Raw genomic sequence first — 13,574 nt, 5'->3', positions numbered from 1 at the left:
GATCCCATTAAAAATGACCTTCAGCAAAGATTTTTTTAATGGAAACAAAGAAGGTCATAATTTAGTTTATAAAACATTCTCAAATGTTTTTAACAAGAAAATCCACATGCCAGTTTTGAAGGATTCATACAGTTTCTCTTGTTGTGTCCTTACTTTGTTAATGAGCCGAGCCTTTTTCAGCCATGACTAAATCTTTTTGTAGGAAAGAACGTTTGGAAGGATGATGCATGTGGTTAAAAAACAGGAATGAGTTTCTGGAGTCTTGGGTTTAATTCCCAGCATTGCCACAGACTTCCTCTGTGACTTTGGACAAGCCACCACATCTCTGTGACTAAATTCACTGGCTGTAAACTGATGCTAGTGGAATTTCTCTTCTTCAGAGGGAAGTTGTGAGGAGAATGTATATTTAGGTACCAAATGCAGCTGCAGAGGACTTAGATTTTTAACTTTCTAAATTGTGTGAATCCAAAAGAAGTATTTAAAGGTATGTCCATTTTCTATGGCCTGTCTCAATAATGGGAAAATGCTGCAAACTAATTGGAATAATTTGTATCAGCAATCTGTGGTACTTTGGCACCTCTTTCTCTCAGACATCTTCACCACTGAACATACTTTCTTATCTGGGAGCCCGAGTCCAAGCCAGTGACAGCAAACCTATGGCAAATGTGTCAAGTCAACTAATGAATAAATTGTGGCTGGAACTGTGGTGTAGATTGCAGTAGTGATGGACCTCAGGGAACTTTAATAAACAATGAAGGCCTGGCCCTCAGGTGCTGTATGATATGGCTAGGGATATCAGCCTAGTGGATGACATCCAAAAGGTCAAGTGATAGACTGTGCAATGACAAAGGAATAACTTAGTCGATGTATCAAGAACAATCTGTGCTAGATCTGATAGTGGACAAATTCTTTAGGTTCCCAGGCCTGCATCTTAACTAGAAGACAGCCTCTCCAGCAGTAAATATGGGCACACTAAATCCTTTGCTCTTCTGTTTCTGAACAGTTAAACAGTGAGTTACATTTGCCAAGGAGCCTGAAAAATCCCCTTGTTCATCTAGTACAAGCCATATTCATGGCTGAATATGTTTAGACTGACATTTGTCTTATTTATCCAGACTGCTTTTTAATGTGGTCAAACACTGCCCACAGAGAGCATCCGTAGCCTGTAGTGGGCATCTTGTAATTCTGCTTAGGTGCTTGGTCAACCTCTCCTTAGAGGGAAGGGAGGCCAATGAGCAATTACCCTTAGGCCAGTCACCTAATGATCCTTTTCCTCAGGCAACAGCGCAAGGGGATGTGAGAATGCCTTAGCAACTGCTGTGGTGTGCACCCTTCCTCCTTTCTGTGAGACAGAGGGCAGGGAGCAAAGATTAAGCTTTTTTAAAAAAATGGCTTCACTATTTCTTTTCTTCTTTCCATGCCAATGAAATTTGGTCAAAATTAGCCATCTTGCTCCTGGCTTTCCAGGCCACTGCACACAACGGAGGAACAAAGCTGTGGCTACGGTTGCTCTGCTTGAGCTCACAAGCACCAAAAGACAAAATATGATTTGCAAGAGCCAGGTCCCAGACTCCAAGAAAGACAACAACTTGTACACAGGGGAGGAAGAGGATGTGGAATTAGTGGGATGGGTATGTCTATTAGAAGGGGATGGGCTCTGTTAAATATTCTTCCAAATGCTATAATCTATGCAAAACTGTATCAGGGAGCTATTTTCCACAGTGAAATAGGAAAATATTTCATAGGTAGCACACCAGTCCATATTTTGTTGGTCAGTTCCACTGCATATAAACAATATCTGTAATGTGGAGTAATTAATGCTTCCAACAAAAATCATTTGAGAGGATAAGATTCTCTGATTTTTTCTAGTATGACTAGCAGCCATAAATAAAATATTGCATCAGAGACTTTGGACTCCAGAATTCTTCACTCTTGGGTTGTAGAAATATGATATTTAGATAAGTTCTTGGTAAGAGCTGGAACTTGCTGGATCTCAATTCTTCCACTTTGTGAGGTGCAAGAAAGTCTAATTAAAATGAAATACCTGTTCTTTAGAGCTCTGGGTTTTTTTATCTGTTGTATTTTCAAAGTACTTGGAAGAGTTTTCTTATCATTAATACAGAGTGTCTAGGCTTTCTTAAGTGTGTAAAAATTGGTTCTGATTGCATCCCATTTCAAAAAAATCTGTGATGTAGGTGATTTTTCTCATAGGATCCCAATCGACTGATATAATCTGTCTATTTTCAGCTCCATTGTGTTTAGAAACAGCATTTTTTTTTTTTTTTTAATTCTGGAGTGCAGTAGTCTCTTCTGTTGTTGACCCTTCATACACAGTACAGTATGTGTGACTTTCATCACAGCTTCTTTGGGGATTTTTTTGGTACAGTGCCTACTATGGTGGGGTCTTTGCTCACTGAACTCAAATGGAAACTCTGTAAATTCTCCTCCGTCAGGTTTCTTATCCCTAACAATTCCTTTTGCTGTTGAGAAATCTCACACATAAGGGTCTACAGTGGAAAGGGACTAATGGTTTGAACTGCTAGTATGATGATTCTTTAACATTCTCTGGTATTACTGGGCAATCTTTTAGGACAGATTTAAAAGCTACTGGCCAACTGGTGTGTAGAAGGCAAAGAACAGCAAGGAAAATATGTTCTGCTACAAAGAAAGCAGAGACCACTTAAAATGTGACACAGAACTTGGAAAAATTCTTTTTTATTCTGGTAAATTGCCTGGTTTGGATCATGGTTTGTTGACCCTATGGTTTGTTGACCCACTTCTAGATACAGACAAAATTTTGTTTTTCGTATTCAAGGGTTTTTCTTTTGCAAAAGTCCTCATAATAATTAGAAATAAATGGCTTCCTAATGACTTTTTTCCTTGGAAAACAATGGTTTAAATTAAAGGAAAAATGTTTTTGCCCAACATACAAACAAACATACAAGAGTTCCACAAAACCCCAAAGTTGGGAGGAAATAGAACTGCCAGTGGTTTGAGAAAACCGCAGCCAGGTTCTTGTGTCCCTATGGAAAGTGCTTTCTTCTCATTAGACTGGCTTGTTAAACCCTTGTATATTCCAAATGTGTACTATTTAACTGTTTGCTTTTAGCATGATTTCTCCTTTTAAAGATGACAGTATTTAAACCTAGCAACATATTGTTTTAAGATCAACAGTTTAACAAGAGCAAAATCTGCCTCCCAGACTCAGCTGCCTGCCTTCCTTCCAAAATACTTTGTTCTGAAGAAGCTGATGGCAGTGATAAATGTAAGAGAGTTAGAGCTCTGCAGTTATTGTCAGCAAGTTAGTTTTATGGGTTGGGGATTAGACCTTTGATGTCTTATCAAGTTTCTGCCCTGCATGAATCAGTTGCTTACTTGATTTAAATTATAAAAAGAAATGCTCTGTTGTGATATTGTCTCATACTGTGTCTTCGTCATTTGAGATGCCCTTCGTGTTCTTTAGTTCCCCAGGAAGAGAAGGCAACCAGCCATATGGAGAGTGGCCAGTTGCCTGCTGATCATGATAGGCATTAAAGAGAGTTGCATAGAAACTCAGATATAGAAAAGCCCTTTTTAGCTGAGCCTTTCTGTCCCTCACAAAGGGAGACTGTTCCCTCCAAGTCTCTAACACAACATCCAATACTGTTTCACTTTAGCTTTTGAGGGGGTCTCCCTATTCCTTTAGTAAACAATTTCCTTTTCACTGAGGTAACAGCTTCTTACGAAGTTGTCTTCTTAACATCCCCCAGTGTAATTGCTGCGGGACTGGTATGGAGAGCTGGTGGCTGCTTGGGCATGTGGGGGGAAGACAGTGAGGTTAGCTGGGAAGGAGGTCTCCCTTTCATGATTCCAGGGAACAATGAGGATGGCAATACCTCGCCCTGGAGATGACTGTTTGAGACCATATAGAAGCTCATTTTCAGAGTTTTGCATGTCCTGTGTGCTGTACTCGTGGATGAGGAGGTTTCTGGCCTTTGTGACAGAGGTTCAACCTAGCGCTTCTTATTTTACGTTATAGGTCATTGCTCTTAGTTTTATTGTTTTAAGCTACCTCAGACACTTTAAGGGTGTGTTGATACTATTTAATCCTAAAATAAAACCCTCAAATATAGAAATGTTGATCTGGCTTAGATTTTATTTGCCTTTTAAAATAGCTTTTCAACATTTTAGAAGCCAAAATATTTTTCATGTGAGCAGCCTTTGAACAAGATTAAAAAGTAAAATGTATCTATTTTTCCAAATTGTAGCTGTGGTTATTAAAGTCACCAACCAGGCAGATTAGCTGTGTGTGAGGAAACTGGCTAGCAGGATGGTTGTGCTAGCCCACTTATATTCTGAAAGTTGGGTCAGTACTCATGAAAAGCTTAAGTAAACTAGAGGATAATTCAATACATAGACAATGCATCCCACTGTTTCTCTGTTTATTTTCTCACTGTGTGACTTCTGGCAACTGAGAAGAAACACTATAAATGACAGCAACCCGCCAAAGAAAAGATTATGAATAACAATACCACAAGAATGAAGGGCATAAAGTTACCAGCGACTTAGGAAAAATGCAGAACACTGGACACATGACACATCTAGAAACTGGTGGATTGCAGTACATGCAGAACAGAATACCTTCAGATTAGAAACCTTTTCAATTTGAGTTTCAGTATAAATTTATGGTAGATTGTTTTGTCTCTGGTAACCCAAGGTCTGTTTATCCGTAGGTGTTTTTTGACTCTGTTGAACTCCAAAGCCAAAAGAAGTAATGCCACTGGACACAGAAATAAAAATTATATATTTACTCAAGAAATAAAAAGGCTGAGATCTCTCTTAATTAGCGGTTGTACATACACACAAAGGACACTACCTTCCTGATAAAAGTTGTCTTTTTTTCTTTACCACATTTTTAACAGTGCTGCTTTCAGCACTGTACTTAAGACTGTCATGCTTTCCATCCCAAGCTGCAGTACAATTTTCAGGCAACACATGCAGCAAGCTGATACCCTAAGTTTGGATACCATTTAACTTTTTTTGATGGTGCAAAATGAAAGAAACCAGCTGTTTATGTTAAACTAGAGTTTAACATAATAGCATAACTAGAGTTTAACATAATAAATAACAGGAATAAAAATCACAGGAAGATTTTTTTTTTTTTTTTTGATCCCTGAAAAGCCAGGTAAACTATTTTTTGGAAGAAAACCAAAAAAAGTTGCAGTCTATTTGTCCCTACTGTGGTGCACTTTTATTACTTCTAAATACCTACAGTATTAAATGTGTGGGCTGTTTTCATCTATAGTGAATATACTAGGCTCAGTTTGCAAAAATGAGTGGTTTCGTGAAATATGGAGGACTCTCCTAATCTTGGAAGTGAATGAATGTAGTCAGATAATGGGTGTGTTAGTGTCACTGACAGTCGTTATCGTGTTTTGAAAATTAAGACCATTAGTTCATTTTTAGATGTATGGGGTCAATGCCAACAAATCGTTCATACATTGTTTCTGATGCTTAGACTTTGCGGCTTCTGGCATGACTCATTTGGAATGAGTACTTTGTGCTTCCAAAGACTATACTGTAGGAGCATTCAAATGAATCAGTGAAAGGTCCTTCTGAAAGGGTAGTTCACCAGGGCTGAGTGCTACTCAATAGGAGCCCAAGCCTGCTCCTATTGAAGTCTGTGTATTTACCTTAGTAGGGATGGAACCGGATCCTAGAATTAAGCTATTCAACAGAATAGCCCTTCAAGAGGTATGATTGCACTATCTTTAAGTTTCTTTTCAAGACAAAGCCAAATTGAGAGAAAAAAGAGAAGATTTGGACCCCGTGTTCTTGTAGTGTTTCATCAGATTTCCTGGTATACTATACTCAGGATGCTTAAACAGCACAGAATGCTCTTTTGATGTAACTTCCCCTATGCCTCCAGAGACCAAAGCAATTCAGTTAATTTTTGATCAAAATTGTAATAAATAGAAGAAATATCTGCTCAGCTGGCACTTTTGAACCCCTTACAGAGTCCATTCCCTTGTTGCCTCCCAGCCCTTCTCTAAAATGGTTGTGGTTCCCCGCCTCCCCATCCCCCAAAATAATTCCTTCATAGTAGATTAGAAATACTGAAATACTGTTGAGCCACCAAGTCACCTGAAATCTCTTTAAGTTGGTGAGACGTTGGGAGGAACATTTTTGTGATGTGGTAATGATGAAATTTGGGATTGCATATGTAATAAATTGATGGCCATCCTTTCTTCAAGGTGGGAAAGAACGTGTGGCATTGTTTGCTTCAATTTCAACTCAGTCCTTCCTAGTTTATATGGTTGCACAACTGAGATGTTTTGCCTTTTTTAGTCATTTGTGAAGCAGCAGTAAAAAGAAGTGATGGATGGGCTGACATTCAGCCCTGCCATCAATACAGCAAAGTAGAGGTCACTTAAAATACCTGTTAAAGCAATAAACATTTAAAAAAATAACATGCCAAAGCAAAACATATCAATCAAAGCACAGCCCTGTTTAATAGTCAATTTTCTGTGCTGCTTGTAACAAGATGATACTGTAGTTTTGTCAGTGAGTCTCCAAGAGCTCCACTGTACTCCAGGCACTGAGGAAGTGAAGCACAACACTGTCCTAATTGATAGGTAATTTGGAGCTGACTTTGGCTACTGACCAAAGAGTGATTAAAAAAAACACCAAACACCACCACAATGACAACAAAACCCAACAAAAAACCCAACAAACCCAACCCCCGCCTTCACACTCAGTGAAATTGCATACTCTAGCTGTTTCTTTCAACCATCCTTGCTAAAGTTTGCATGGAAAGAGGTCTGATGTCATAAGTTACACATGAACAGTTTCACGAAATACGATGAGGCACAGGGGTGTGTGTCTCTGTGTTCAGAGGTTTAGCAGGGTCCTTTTCAATAAAACAATGTCTCAGCAGGCGTTAGAGACAGTTCTCCCTCCTGTGTCCCCCTAAATATGCGCAGACACCTACTGGAGACCTTTGATAAAGCTCTGTTTGAAACCTAGAGCCCACCTCTGTTTTAGTCATCTGGAACCTGGGACTTTGCATCTTTCTTCCCCTTTGTTTTTCTTTGATGCTGTGGGCTGGGCTAATGTCATAGGACTTCAGCCATTTACAGGAGAGCTAGTTGATCAGACTCTCCAGTTCATAAAGGGGAAGGGATATTTCTAGGATGTGATCCATCTTATCCTAAGTCAGGTGACTCTTACCCTAAAGATGCCAATTTCTAGTTTCTCTAGTCTGTGCAACTAGCTCCACATTATGAAATAATGATCATGGCTTGCTGCCCTGGAGAGTGCTGCAGTATTGTGGCTGGAATACTAATTTTTTGTGTGAACAGGGATAAATGAACTTTCAAGAACAAATGTTCATTTTTAGATGTCTGAGATAACCTCATTGAAGTCAGTAGTCTGCTCACTTGTCTGGTAGTAGAATATAATGGGAAGATTCTGATTTACACCAACAACCTTTACCATTGAGGAAGGATGCAGAAATGTTTTGATGAAGTTCTTTGTTGTAAGTGCAAATGGCCTTGCCCACTATAGTAGCAGGAATGGGCACATTCTAGCTCATCTGAATAGTGTCTGATTAGTTCTGTGTGTGATGGCTTTCTGTGTAAATTCTTCCATGCAATCTTAACCTTAATGGTGATGTCCTGTATGTCTGGACAAAGGAGGTCACAATTTGAAGTAGGCAGCTCTGGGCTTGTCCTGGAACAGCCATGAAGGATTGTTTTGCTTCAGTGGGACAGTGCAAGGTGAACTAATCTCTTAAATATAGGTTAAGTACAGCAGTTTGTATACAGAGTTGTCATTTTGAAGGCTATCTTCTGGTACTGTCCTAAATAACTCAATAATAGGGATAAGGAGAACCTAGGTTTTCCATACATTTCAGTGCTAGGGTTGAATGTTTTTCTGTGGCATTGGGATGAGAGTAGGGTTTGTTCTGTAAATGTACCTTCTCCTTCATTCCTTGGCAGAAGAGCGATGAAATAAATATTGAAAAAATGAATGGTGTTTTAATAAAGCAGATTAACTGAGACAGACTTGCTGGTTAGAGTGCTCTCTAAGGCAGACTGTAGCATGTTGATATTTAAACATCATTGCCTTTGTCTGAAATATACATGGGAATATGACTTTATATATTATAGTCTGCACGTGTGGATATATATACACAATGGTGTGTGTGAACATATATACACATGTACATGTATACACATATATGTGTACAAGCACACATGTATGTATTACTATTGTGTAACTCATTTTCCCATTGTGGACGAGGCTGGAGGGAACAACATATTCCTAGCTTGGAGTTTTCCACATCTGCCCTTCAGGCAGCTATCAGACAGAAACAGCATGGCTACATAAATCACCGTAAATCAGCACATTTTTCAGCAGTACAAAGCCCTAAGCACAGAGACACTTTAGAGTGCACTGCTCCATAGTTTGTTCGCAGACCTCCCATGCCAGCAGCAGGGAAGTCAGACCATACTATTCAACATATTACAGTAACCAGATGCAGGATAAAGAAATTGCCTTTCAAAGCTATAGTCTGCACTAGGCTTTTCCAAACAAAACAGTGATGTCTAGCATCCATCTTTTCTCTTCTGCTAGTTTTTCAGACCTTTTTGGCCCTCAGCCCCCCAAGATGAGGTGTTATTCTCCTGTTTTGCAAGCAGGCTTAAACTTCATTTTAGATTCTGAAGCAGTAGTTTTCACTTGGTCAGAGGAAAATTCTGTGTATCAGTTATAAGGGGTCCACAAAAAGGAACAGAATAAAACCCTGTTGTCAGTATGTTTAAATACCTAGTGTCAGTGGAGGGTATATAGGTCCAGTGGAAATTGAAGGGCTCTATAAGTTGAAGATCACTGGAACCACTGCTGCTACAGGGGAGCACATTTCAACCAGTATTAAGAGCCTTTGGTGTGTTGGACCGTGAAGGAAAATACTGGAATTCTGTGATGCCTGAAACACATGACAGTAAATAATATTTTATCAATGCTTATATATTTCAAGTGGCACCCACAGTTCATAGTGACTTTTGGTTTTATTAACTGAGGTAAACTTAATCATCAAGATTTTTTATGATATAGTCCCATTATCATTCTTTCTTCTCAGAAATACTACATGAGAATTTAAAGCAGTGCCTAGTATAGAATAGTAGGCCCCTTGGAAATTGGGTGTTGTAAAATATAATGCTTTGGAAAGGCTGAAATAAATTGAAGGCTGTAAAATTTTTTTAGAATATTAAAATGTAAAGCAGAAGATAAGTTAAAGCAACTCCAGTTGAGGAGTCATGCCTGTTAATCTGTAGCATTTGTAGTTTGAATTTGTAGTTGAAAACAATTTTCTGAAACTTGACTAGGCTGGTTTCTGTGTTATTAGGGGCAGGAACACCTCTCTGTTAAAAGTGGTTTGCTTTTTAATAGGGTTTAACCATAATTGTCCAGTTTTTGCTGGTTGTTCAAAATAGTTCCACCTCAGGTTGGTCAACTATTGTCGGCTTCATCTCAGTTGCTACCAGCATTCAACAAAAATGCTGTTTTAAGTTTGTCTTTCAGTGAATCACATGTTTGTACAATAACAGATTTGTTTGTTAAATGAACTTAAAGACAGAAATAGATGAGCCAGTATTCAGGGTGAGTCACCTTCTGGTCCATCTAGAACCATCTTTCTCTCTCTCTAAACTGTGCTATTTTAATCAAAAGGAATATTTTCACAGTAAAGTACAACTCTAAGATGTGCATCAGTATGATCCCAGTTTTTGTGTCACTGACTCAGCTTGTTCCTGTTTAAACAAATACCAAATCCCATGAGAAGTCCCATAGCCCTTGCTTATTTCAGCATTTTTATTAGTTTTGACATATTTATCAATTCGTTGGCTGCATGTGAGTAAGCAATGCAGGTTCGGACTTGTATCATCTTAGGCTGCTGTAGTGAAGGTGACAATGGAGTATTTTCCAAATGTCAGTGACATACTTTCTATCTTTTTCTTATAAGTACATTTGCTAGTCTCTCTTGTATGCTATCTTTTCTCGCAGTTGCTTGCCTTTTTGTCCTTCCTGCTCTTAAATCCCTCAGTTACACTAGCTTGGTGGAAATTGTTTAAATGTACAACCCAAATTCTCCAGTGAGGTTTGGCTAACGAACAAGCTATTCAAGTGGTTTTGTCTCTGGGGTATGTCTTCATCCTCTGCTTTTCCAGGTTGCTTGAATATCCTTGAACCCATAATTTACCCTAATTCCCTCTGAGGCTTTGAAATAATAAAATACTTAAATAAAACTCTTTGGATAAATGCCCTTTAAAATATAGCTTTATCTGTGATCTATCACGCTCTCAAGGGAGTGGATTTTGTTCCTCAGACAATTGAGGGGATTTTCTGTCCACTGTGTTACTGTGGTTTGTCCACTGCGATCAGGCATACCCATCTTAACTCCTGCAACAACTCAAAACAGAAAAGATGAGGAAAATCTGGGAGAAAAATGAGACAGAGGCTAGACTGTTGCTCTATGTGATTTTTTTCTGATGCCTGGGTTCAGTTCTCTGATCTACCACATGATTTTCTGTGGGTCACGAAGCCTTCCTGTGCTTTTGAAAAATAATTCTCTGCTCAACAGGGATGTTGCTGAGGATAAACTAAGGGTGGCGAGATGCCTAGACATTATAGAGGGGTAGTCTTATACACACAGAAAGGCTGTACTCAGATCCTTACTTCACAAAATAGGAAGAAGGAGATCACTGGACTTGCCATCACCAAATCCACAGGGGAAGTCTGAGGCAGAGCACAGAACTGGGTCCAATTTTTCTGCCAGAGGCCCCATGTGGTCCATTTTTCCTTGAAAAGTCCTTTTCACAGTCCTAGCTAGGCCTAAACCTGGAGTCCTGCAGATGCCTCCCAGGCAAGAAGGGGAGGCTTGGAGGACCTCACTGGGCCCCCTCATGCTGCAGCTCATCAGGGCACCTGGTCAGGCCCTGGATACCAACATAATTTGGAGACTGGTCAGAGTCCTGGAACCCTGTCTTCACTATTGCTCATTTTTCGGTAAAGGGCGATGACTTCAGTTTTTCTCCCTTCCCACTCAGCTCAGCTAATTATTAATTTCTGTCAGCAAAAAGGATCTGCAAAATAGCACCGAAGGGAAGGGGGGAAGAAACATCTCTTCCCCACTTCTGGAGCTCTATAGCTAAATTCCAGGAATAAAGGTTTGGGGTGTGTGTGTAATTTGTGAGTAATTTGCTTCTGAAGCTAATTATTGTTAAAAATGAAAAATTGTTCAGAAACATCAGGAAAAGGAAGCATTCCTTTTTATGTTACTGTGCCACTAAAACATAAAAATTCTGGTCAAAATTCAACCACATGACTATTGTTTAAAAGTGATACCTTTGAGACTGTCTCTCTATTTTCAGGCATAATCTCCAGAAAGGCATCTGTATTTCCTCACATTAAGTGATAGGAAATGCAAATAGACCACAGCTTAAGTATGAAGATTACAGAGATTTATGACTCTCTTTATACATTTTTTTTTTTTCTTAATAAAATGCAGGGAAACTATATGTAGCAAATGTTTTTTGAATTTTTTAGCTCGTACTACTCTTTCCTGCTCAAATACTACTCTTTGTCCTCTTTTTTTTTTTTTGAAATTTTTCTCCTAGTAGTCTCAGTTTCTAATCTGAAGTTAAAAATTTTCTGTACCTGAGGTTTATGATGAAGAAGTAGCACCAATGAAACCAGTGCTTCAGCTGGATGAAGGCCTTTTCTCAGGTGCCTCCTAATGCTTAGGAGAATGATTATCTCCTGGTAGCAATATGCCCTGCTTAATTTTGTGCTTGTTCAGAAACAGCAAAATGATAGAGAAATTCGTCTGAGAACTGAGTTCACCTCCTTCCTAGTCCCTGCTTGTCAGGAGCTCAGAAAATAAAGTACTGCCTTTGGTTTTCGCTGGCATGCAGCAGCATCAGAACCAATTAGTTTTTTGGCAGCATGTTTTAGGGTGAGCAGCTCCTGCTTTTCACAGTGCCAAGGATGATGCCAAACTCATCAGCCGTGCCTGCAGTCTTGAGGGTAGAGGGATGAACAGTTAGACCAGGTTCAGCGTGGCTTCATGGCAGAACTAGAATGGGGAGCATCTATTGAAATCCGTAGTGGGAATGACCTAAATTACTTCTGTCAGCCTATACCCACTCACTGTATTCTGGAGGAGATGAGATTGAATTTCTGATAAAGGGAGAATGTGTGGTGCAATGGGCAGAACTGACAGGGTTTAAGTAGCACGGGCCTTGCAGGGCTCTCCAGTGTGAGAGAAGGACACGAACTGCCCTGTGCCGGTCCAGAAAAAAAATACTGTAGCCCACAGGTGACCCACACTAATGCAAGGACAACCCCCAGGGGCTGTGGCCCATGGGCAGCCTGTGCTGGGGCAGGGACACCGCTGAGGGTTGGGAGCCATGGGCAACCCATGCCAGGGCTCAGAACATGGTCAAAACAGCAGTCAAATTTTTATTGGTTGGTAACAAATTAAAAAAAAATATTTGGCTCAAGACTCTTTTGCACACAACACACAGCCTGGTTCAGGTTTTGTGTTTTCTGCTTGTCCATGGTGGGGCACTTTGGAACGGCAGCTGAGACTCCATCATGCATGTTATAAGAATGGTCTCACTGGAAAAAGTGCAAGTTATAACATTTCCCTCTTCAATCTTGGCATGTATTTTTACAGGCAAACATATGGACAAATACAAATATTTCTATAAAACATATCTGAAATCCCTGTTTTGTTGAGGAGTCTTTAGATTTTGAGTACAGGCACTGCAAGAATAAATGATCTGTTGTGTTTCATAAGGTGCTTCATAAGGTTCTCCTAATGTTGCTCATTTTCTCTTCAGACCTCTTGCACTGAGGCTATTGGAGATATTATGGTTACAATTTTAGATGAATATTGATGTTAAAAATCCCAGTTGGATCTTAAACCAGACTTTTCAGCTTGTTATTGTAGGCTAGTTAGTGCATAGCTAATAAAATAGACAAGTTTCCATTGCTGTCTCATTTTTGTTGTGAAGAATGTTTCTGCTGTCACCAGTTTTGCTCTAAAGATTCTAAGCTGCTGTTTTCAGCTGCATAACGGTTGAAAGAGATTCAGAGATTTCCTAACTGTGATAGTGGATTTAGTGTATGTCACAGAAATGTTGCAATCACTACCATTTCAAAGCAGCAGCTGAATAATCCCAGATATGATGAATAAACTATTATTTGATTAGGCTAAAAAGACAGAGCTTTCTTTTCAGTTTTGGTGAATACAAATGTATGTGTTCCATGGGGAAGGGAATCACAGAGGATTTTTCACATGGGAATAGCATTCCTACAGCATTAATTTGTTTTTTGTAGTTTTTGAGAGTGGACCAAGACAAAGACAGAGAATGCAGCCTGGACTGTGCAGGTTCCCCTCAGAAATCGCTCTGCGCATCTGATGGAAGAACTTTTCTGTCCCGGTGTGAATTTCAGCGAGCAAAATGCAAAGACCCTCAGCTGGAAATAGCTTATCGGGGCAACTGCAAAGGTGAGCAAATCAGTTTCTC

At 39.5% G+C, this 13,574-nt stretch overlaps 1 protein-coding gene across 6 annotated transcripts in view; it reads left to right on the top strand.

Annotated features, from left to right (window-relative positions):
- SMOC2 (SPARC related modular calcium binding 2) overlaps positions 1 to 13,574 on the top strand; it is a 147,620-nt gene that overhangs the window by 31,819 nt on the left and 102,227 nt on the right. For all 6 annotated transcript variants that reach the window (XM_087774960.1, XM_087774959.1, XM_087774957.1 and 3 more), the window contains exon 2: positions 13,384 to 13,555. In XM_087774960.1, coding sequence (XP_087631086.1) covers positions 13,384 to 13,555 — 172 coding nt within the window. The remainder of the gene's footprint in view (positions 1 to 13,383; positions 13,556 to 13,574) is intronic.

This window comes from Nipponia nippon, unplaced genomic scaffold (assembly GCF_047370975.1).
Source record: "Nipponia nippon isolate SJK-2023a ecotype South Korea unplaced genomic scaffold, ASM4737097v1 scaffold_4, whole genome shotgun sequence".
Lineage (NCBI taxonomy): Eukaryota > Metazoa > Chordata > Aves > Pelecaniformes > Threskiornithidae > Nipponia > Nipponia nippon.
The sequence above is the reverse complement of the archived record's forward strand: the minus strand, read 5'-3'. Positions and strand labels throughout refer to the sequence as shown.